Source organism: Gorilla gorilla, chromosome 7, assembly GCF_029281585.2.
Source record: "Gorilla gorilla gorilla isolate KB3781 chromosome 7, NHGRI_mGorGor1-v2.1_pri, whole genome shotgun sequence".
In the NCBI taxonomy this organism is placed as follows: Eukaryota; Metazoa; Chordata; class Mammalia; order Primates; family Hominidae; genus Gorilla; species Gorilla gorilla.
Genome location: NC_073231.2, coordinates 138,663,540 through 138,672,588, shown reverse-complemented (window position 1 = coordinate 138,672,588; position 9,049 = coordinate 138,663,540). Strand labels below are relative to the sequence as shown.

The window sequence follows — 9,049 nt, the reverse complement described above, 5'->3', positions numbered from 1 at the left end:
GTGAAAATTTGAGTCCAAGACTGCAAAGTTCATGCCTGTTCCACTATATTATTAATCACTGATGTAGTTCCTCCATATGTTGGTACAATGCAGGATACCATGAAAGGCTTTCAGTAATGGATTACTTCTCATAGGAAGAGAAATGAAGTTTGAAGGATTGTCTGGGTTTACAGAGGGACAATAAACAGTGGAGAATTTTCCAGAAGAGGAAAACAATACAAAGGTAATAGAGGAAAACAAGTGTAGTCCATTTAACAGTGAGGCTACATTTAAATAACTGAGGATTATGTAAACTGCAAAAGATCCAGATTACAAAGACCTGACATGGTTTGAAACAGGGAGTCACTAGACATTCCAGAGCAGAAAACTGAAATGACAAGAATAGTTGAAGCACATATGCTGGAAAGACTATGAACTTGAATAGCACAGGATTTGAATCCTGAACCTGCCCCCTTATGTCTTATCCAGGATAAGTTTCTAACTGTCCCTGTCCCTCAGCCTCATCTAGAAAATGATCATTTTACCTTATTTTATGAACAAATTAGATACTGCAGGTAACATGTACAATGCATGGAACATGTGCAATGGATGGAACAGTGTGGCAGTGACAATTGTGATGAATTAGAATAAAGGCAAAGTTACAGTTTCAGAGGCCAGTGGCAATATCTTCATGACATTATTTTATAAAAAATGTTGGACCTTCAGTAGGATTCAGAAGAAGACAACATTATCTGTTTTAATGATATGGATATGAGGGAGGACTCGGTGTTTGAAGCCTGAACTCTTAGGGTAACGTTATTAACAGAGACAGTGAAGTTGGCAGGAGACTTCGTTTATTGGAGGGGAAATAGTACGCTTCATTTTGAACATGTGAAATATGAACATCTGAGAGGAAATAAGACAGTGGAAATAAGATGAGTGTTAGGAAAAGGGGTTTTACCTGAAATTTAAAGAATAACCAAGTTGTTTTTGAAGTACATTACTCTTAAGTTTGGAAATAAGTCAGTAGAACCACAAACAAGTATGAGGAAGTACAAGTTTATCAGTAACATACCAAGAGGGAGCCTTCTCTACCAATGCTCATTCTGTTCTGCCTGGTGGCAAATAAAACATTTGTCTTTTCAAGAAACACTCTCTCTAGTTTATTGCTTCTATTTAAATACATATAGTGATATTTAAAAAGACTAAAAGAAAATAATCTCATCTGAAACTTTTCACAATAGATTGACTTCTCAGAAACTAATTCACTCTTCAATAAGAAAAGCTCAGCGCACTACTTGTGAAAGGCTTCAATCGATTGGTATACTCTATATTAAATGAAAATATGCATAAAAATAATTTGATTTAAAGATCTAAATTTAAAAATTCAGATTTCCAGTTCGTATACATATTTTCGAGCAAAAATTTCAGTAATATAATAATGGAATTTTCAATTTGCTGGCTAACAAATAAATTGATCTAATTTTTAGAAACTACAAGAACAAATGTGCATGAATTTAACCGTGTTCACCAGGAATCAAGAGGATGAATGTTACTAGGTACAAAGGGTCTTCTGTGTGTGTGACAAGAATCTAGGCAACACCATTATTCATAGGTTAAGGATGCTATTTGCTCCGTATCTGAAAAAAAGAAGATATAAATTCAATGTCTAGAATGTAGCCATGACAGGGAAAATATTAGAGCCACTATTTTAAAACGCAAAGGAAAAATAATAGTATCAATCATAAAATATAGACATTAGCAAATTTACTCCACACATGGAATACAGGCACTACTTTTTTACTTTGATATGCAAATTTAAGCAATTACCCCACAATACCACCTCTGCTAAAGCTTTTCATTTATCAGTAAGATCTTTCACAAAGTTAAAGTATGACAAGTAAATACACAGGACGATATTTTCTGTCTGTTGATCTTTGGCACATTTGTCAAGTTGGAGAATCTCAAAAGGCAATAAAAATTTCTGACTGTTTTGCACATTCTTTTAATCTTTACATCAAAATATAAGGCCGCAAAAAGGCAAGCTGAAATTTTAGGATATGTGGAATAGTTTTAATAAAGAGTTTTACATACAGTACCCTTACATATAGAACAATGTGTTTGCAAATTTAAATAATATCTGAATGTACAGTGGCATGTATTCTTATCAAAGATAAATTCAAGTTTACTGTCTATCAGTTCTAAAATGCATTTATACAGATCGCGAGAACTGATAAACAGAATGAGGCATAAAATATTCAAGTGTTATGTCATCAAATAGCCTCCTCTTAACAGTCTTTTTCCCCTTTTAAAAAAATTTCAAAACCTATACATACATTTTTAATTTTTAAAAACAGTCTGTTAAAAGGTAACATTTCATGTTAACCACCAATTCGTATAGTCTATAGTAATAAAACTAGATATGTGATATAAATATGTGTAGATTATGTACATATGTACGTTGAGTGTTTGTTTAAAACAAGCATACACACTTACGCATACCTGCGTATGTAGCACTGGGGGCGCATACAACTCACATGAGTACTGGCAGACAGTAGGACCTAGGCTCAAAATCCAGCAAGAGCTAACACAGCAACTTAGTTGCCTTTGGTTTCAGAAATTTGTCCATTTGTGATCAAAGCTAAAAGTTTTGAGTGTGCATGTATTTTTTAAAAATAAAATTCATCTTCAGAAATGAAGCTTTTCCAGTATTCCACTACTAGCAGTTAAAAAAATCCACAGCCACAAATTATTTTGATATTCTGTCACTCCTCATCCCAGCTGAGGTTATTTACAATGTATTTTTTTTTTTTCTGAAGGCAAACACCAAGCATACTCAGGATCAAACTGTACGTTGAGCCTGAATACTGCCATTCAACTATATATATGATATATATAGTATAGGTGATATATAGGTTTTGGATGGACAGGTGGCATTATGTAAGACTTAGGGTGGGAGAACTCCCACAATATTTAAAATCCTCTTTCCAGCAGAATCATCATCACTTGGCACATCGGACCCTTCTGCAAGCCAGTTTGTTTTTAATGAGCTTAGTGCCTGCAATATATTCCAATTATTTGGTGTTTGTTTTTTAAATACATTCATAATGAAGTAAGAATTCCACAACTGTTTTCCCCAGAAGTGAGATTTCTACTGTCAGTTTTCTGATTAAGAACATTCATCGCCCAAGAAACAGCTCATGATCCTTTAAAAGTTTAAATACCCTAAATTTCCGTACAGCTGGATCAACTGCTGAGAAGACAGTTCTTATAGCAACCCTGTAGAATTCTCCAGAATTTAAATTTCCTTTACAATTTTGTTTTTGGCCAAGTGCTGGTTTATAAACATAGATCTTTCTATTAAAAACTATATAAATATACCATATTTCTTTCTACAGGTATCTTGAGCTTCACGTAAGCAACTATTCAAAAATTCTGCGAACTTGAAATCCCTTAGTATACATTATATTCTACTTCATTGTTCCTTGGCATATAACACATTCTCATTTGCAGCTTGCTCATGAATTTGTTTTTAAATACTAGCTTCCTTGATAAAGTTGTTCTTCATTTTTCTTTCCAAGGTGCCATCCTATTGACATCACAAATCAGTGAATGACCAGACATTACTAAGCTTTTAAATTATCCACTTAGCCATCACGTGGATAATAAAAATGCTTTGACTGAAGAAAGCCACATTCTTTCATTAAGTGTTCACTGTTGTCATACAGAGCAAAGAGTTGCTATCTGCTGTACTTTGCCCATGTCAATTAGGAGCTGTTTTATGTGGCGTTTAAGTTGGGGCAATCTTGCAAGAGGATCTGGTGGCTCCAACTCCCCTGTGAAATCAAGCCAGCTTTCCAGAACTAAAAGAGAGAAGAAAATAAACAAATTTAAACTGCAACTGGAAGAACAGTCAGAAAATGAAACAATCAGAAAGTTGGAGCTGTGATGGAGTTAAGGGTTCACTTCCCCGTCTTTAGAAGGGCCAACATACTCAGGACATTTCCGAGAGGTTAGCGTCCTGTCATCCCACCCCACAGAGTTCTAGTCCCTCTTGGCATTTTTATCTGTCATTTAAGATAATTTTCCCCTTTATATATATAGGAATTATGTATTTTTATATATAAGGGGGAAAATACATATACCCACACACATAAACATATACACACACTAACTTCATTTTGAAGGTCTCCTTTTACCACTTCTGGAATAAGATAACAACAGTTCCCTACGTCTGCTCAAGCTTTCTATTAATCTAGACTCGTCATCTCTACATAAAACATACCTAATCATATTTTTTAATCCAGAAGTTCTTTTTAACAAAGAAAAGGAAGTAGCAATTTCTCAGTGTTCTTTTCAGTTCCACTATTTTAACACTACTTTTTAAAAGACATGCAAGCGTATTAAAATTGTAGGCAGAATGCAGTTGATTATATTCTATAGTTTTTATTAATGTTTCCTTTGGAAATCTACCCTAATAATATGAAATAGTGTCAAGATGCATTTTCTTTTCTTCAAACATGGACTCAAAACATCACATTAACTCTACAGTTAGCTTATACCCAGATGGAAGAGGCTTCTAAAATGGGTTTCCATTTTCTCTTCTTCTCTCAAGGGGGAAAAAAAGGAGTAGGAGCTCTAACTTAGTGTAGAGGAGAGGTATCACGTGCTTATGTCAAATTAAAAAAAGTAATGTTGGGGTGCAGAATATCGTCTATGATGTTAGGAAGAAACAGGAGTCAGAAAGCATTAAGAACAACATGGACTGAGAATCAGGTAGTCTAAGTTACTCTAGTTTCTCAACTATAAAGTAGTGATAGTATCTTTCTTGCCCACTTTTCAGGCCTCCTGTGTGATGACACAATTTTAAAATATAAAAGAAAACCACTTAAGGTTTACCTACTTAACTTTGTAGAAGTTTTTGTTAATTTAACAAGTACTAACCAAAGTAAAAAATATTCAGAATGTTTTCACATTTCAAACATGCTTAAATTCCTTATGTTGACTTCCAAAGAAAGCTTAGTTCAATGAAACTAATCAATTTATTCCATAAGTGATCTATCTGGAGCCTGGCAAATAGACAGTATTTAATAAATATCCACCTTAAAAAAATAAAAACAACCTAAGATCATACCCGGTCACATTGTTTTAAGCGTAAAAGATCCCAAATGTGTTAAATACAATACAAAGGGAGTAATAAAGCCCCATCAGTATGGAGAGTATCTGCAGTTTTCATCCCATAATTTAAGAATTTTAAGTAACTTCTTCATAGTAACAATAAATTCACTATAGTAACTGTATTTTAGTTCTTTCTTAAATTACCATCGACTTCTTTTTCTATTAGGTCCATCCTGCTGGTAACTTCGTTCTGCACATTTTCTATGTGTGTAAGGAGATTGAGCTGCCACTGAAGATGTGAGTCTCCTGGGTCTTCAGTGCCCTTTTTATCATTATAAACAAATACTGTATTCCCTTCAGCTGGATTCTTCTCCAAAGGACCATTGGAAAATAAACACAAAGAACGGGATGAAATGCAGTCATTGAGTTAAGGATACAGGAAACACCTCATCACTGGTAACAGTTAGTGAGATCCTATCTGACTCCAGGAATATCTTTAAAGAAGTACTGCTACATAACCAAATTCCAGCTGGTGGTTCTTAAGAGCAGATGCACCCACCACCTCCCTCCACTATGCCTCACATGGTGCTACACAGGCAAGAAGGCTTCAATAAAATGCGCTAAATAAATGAAGTCACTAATTCTATTCTGTAATTAGAATTCCTGATTAATTTAGACTGGCCTCTTCCTCAATTAATCTCAACTGGTGATATAAGTGGACATAAGAGGGGAAAGCAATGATGAAAAGAAATCAAGAGCGTTTCCAAAGACCAGTATAAAATCTAATTAACTATAGACTGGACTTTACTGTTATAGTACAGTAAATCAACGAAGGGAGGGAAAGGCAAAAACCTTTTACAAGCTTCAAAAGTACAAACTGCTTCACACACACACACACACACACACACACACACACACAATGTGCGTTTGGATTTGCCAGAGATAACTCATTTTGCACATGGGATATTAATTAAACAAAATAACTTACCACAAACTTTATGATACGAAATACAAACGTTCCAATTCACTTAAGTACTTATTTATGGTAATTACTTTTTAAGGAATGCAGAAAAAAAAACATCTAATTTTAAAGTGGCCTCATTAATTGAAAATCAGTAAAAAATAAAGGTACATTTCTAAGATAATCCCAGTGAACAGGAAGTAAGTTTATAGATGTCCAATGCACATAGATCTGTCAGAATTCACCTTACTGAATAGTGGGATGCATTGGCAAACATGCTAAAATTTTTTAAACAGACAATTAGAGTGCCACCTTTTATCTAACTCACATAAAGAGGAAGACAAATCATTACACCCAAATGTACTTTCACATTCTTACACACTGACATTTTCGTTTTGAATACAATGTGGTTCATTTTTTAGAAGCACCGAAATGTACTTATACAATTGAAACTTTTGTTAGAGTAACAGTTTATTGAATTACTACAATTCTGAATTAGGAGATAATCAAATGTTCAAATGGCCAGTGTTTTCCTGTAGAGAAAACAAAAAAATCTCCTTACTTTAACAAGGTACTGGGGAACTTGAAAATACAAGTAAAATCTGGGAATTCAGTATGTCTTATTTTATAAAATTTTCCTTTGTTCTTCTGTCATAGTTTCCAAGCAAAGAAAAATGAACTAGTTTTACCTTTTCAGGCATTCCGTGTTCTTTTGCTGAGTACTGTAAACTGTTTTTACTTCTCATGTGGAATTCTTGTTCTTCTTCCAAACTACTAACATCATCATCATCTGAGCTCCCAGGGTCTGCGAGAGATTTACAGTCCTGACCAAAACTTTGTGGCTTTTGATAGCTATGCTCACTTGTTATATAAGTTCCTTCCATTTTTAGGGGCAAACGAGGTGGTTCTTTATGGTTCTGTACATATTTCTTTTCTTCTCGATTAACTGTGTCTTGAGCTATTTTTTTCTCCACCCCAGCTATTATTTGATCTTGGTCTTTTCGCTTCCCGGAACAAGCCCAGAGATGAAGGTCAGGATGATGTTTATTCCTTAAAACAAAGTTGGAAAAACAGCAGTTCAGAAAAAAAAAAAAAAATCTATTAACAAGCTGAATACAATAATCTATTTCAGAACTAGGTTAGGAGGACATCTAGGACTCAAGACAAAAGCAAAGGTAATCTTTAAGTTAACTCCCTCCACGATTTCATCCAAAATTTGAATCTTCTCAATTAAAGAAATAATACTCAGAAAAGCAATAACAAATTTAATTGTGTTGATAGTTCACATCATCATTTGATACACGCATTTCTTTTTCTACTGATTTTTCATTGTCATTTTTTCATTGTAAAATTTGAAAAACTTTAATGTGAGCGTATTTTAAAAACTTATTCAGTCAAAAAGTGATAATTCCTGATGACAAAAATCCTAAATATAAATGCACAGAAAGTAAAAATTTCCTCTCCCATGGCAAACATAAATAACTGAGGTATAATCTTCCAGACTTTTTCTGTATACCTAAAATTAGTTCTTAAATGGATAAGTATACACATCTTCTTGTGACACAACCAGGACACATACAATCTGCCTTTTTGTACGTAACATGCTAGGGGCATCTTGCCATATCATGTCATACAGATAGATTTCCCTTACTTTTACTCTAGGGCTGAATAGTTACAAATGTACCAGTCGAGCCAACGAATTTCCTACCATTATATGTTTGTGTACCTGTGTGTATCTTTGCACACAAGTCAGAATATTTCAGTCAGATAAATTTCTAGATATGGAATTGCTGGATAACATGCACATTTATTTTGATAGGTACTACCCAAGTGACCTCAAAAGGGATTATACTAATTACAACCCCATCAACAATCTTTGATAATGCCCATTTACTTCATCCTCACTGAACATGTAAGCATGATATTGTACAGTTAATTCTGCAGTAAGTAAAACAGGAATCCAATCATCAGAGCTGAAGTGAAAGGACATTCGGGAGATATAAACCTTTCAAAAGGCTCAATAATGTTTGCATATTAATAATTTCCAAATTAGATACATACTGAGTCAAATTAGTTCTCTTCCAATAATACTCAAGTATTGTTTCTGAAATTATAAATTTTATCATTTGAATCCCTAGTAATTTAATATTCAGAAAATACTAAAACACTCAATCAGTAAAAGGCATAGTAGAAGAAAAGCTGGCACTGCAGTCCAATAGTCCAAGGGGTTGAATTCTGCTGTGCCATAGAGAAGCCTGAACAAGTTACAAAATCTCTTTCACTACCCAACAATGAAATGGGGTAGCTTATGATAAGGATTAAATGAAATATCACATGAAAGCACATGACGTGTAGGACTTTCAATAAATCGTACATACTAACAGATATTATGATTTAAAATATTAACATAAAGAGGGCCTATAAGTATATGAAACAGAAAGGGCCCAATTAAAATCCTTGGCAAAATTATGAATGCAGAGAAACTCATACTGATACCAAGAAGGAAATCAGGTTTTTAAAAAAGACCTAATAAATTATTCCCTCCCTTAAGTCTTAGCACTTACATGGCCTTTTAAAAAACAAATTCATATTCAGGCTTATGATAAAAAACTGAAGCAAATTTTATTCAACAAATAGTTACTGAGTACTTACCCTACACTATCAATGAGAGACAAAATGATGAATAGGACACAAGCCCTATTTTAAAGGATCCCATGACTTAGTAAGGGGAGACAAGCATAAAAAAATTAAGCATACCAAAGTGGCTGACACAAGTATGCGTGGAGTTTGCCAAGAAGAACATGGTCAACTCTAGTTGGGCAGGTAATTATGAAAGGCATCTGCTAGGGGCACTAGTGGTAGAAGCTTATCCTGGGTGTGAGTAAAGGCCTAGAGCGATGGAAAAGCTTGCTTCATTTAGGGATTATGGTTTGGGATAGCTGGGATGTTTGGGGGAAAAAGCACAGGGATTATGTGGCAACAAAAAATGGT

The 9,049-nt window shown here is 34.2% G+C and overlaps 1 protein-coding gene across 36 annotated transcripts in view; it reads right to left on the bottom strand.

Moving 5' to 3' along the window:
- Window positions 1–2,030: 2,030 nt before the first annotated feature.
- The window catches only part of PHF20L1 (PHD finger protein 20 like 1), a 71,981-nt gene continuing 64,962 nt past the window's right edge, over window positions 2,031–9,049 (bottom strand). For 24 of the 36 annotated variants that reach the window (XM_055349672.2, XM_019032664.4, XM_019032665.4 and 21 more), the window contains 3 exons: window positions 6,748–7,108; window positions 5,302–5,467; window positions 2,031–3,842 (listed from right to left, as the gene is read on the bottom strand). In XM_055349672.2, coding sequence (XP_055205647.2) covers window positions 3,700–3,842; window positions 5,302–5,467; window positions 6,748–7,108 — 670 coding nt within the window. In that variant the 3' untranslated portion in view covers window positions 2,031–3,699. The remainder of the gene's footprint in view (window positions 3,843–5,301; window positions 5,468–6,747; window positions 7,109–9,049) is intronic. The other 12 variants (XM_019032666.4, XM_063709509.1, XM_031013874.3 and 9 more) reach the window with 1 other exon arrangement.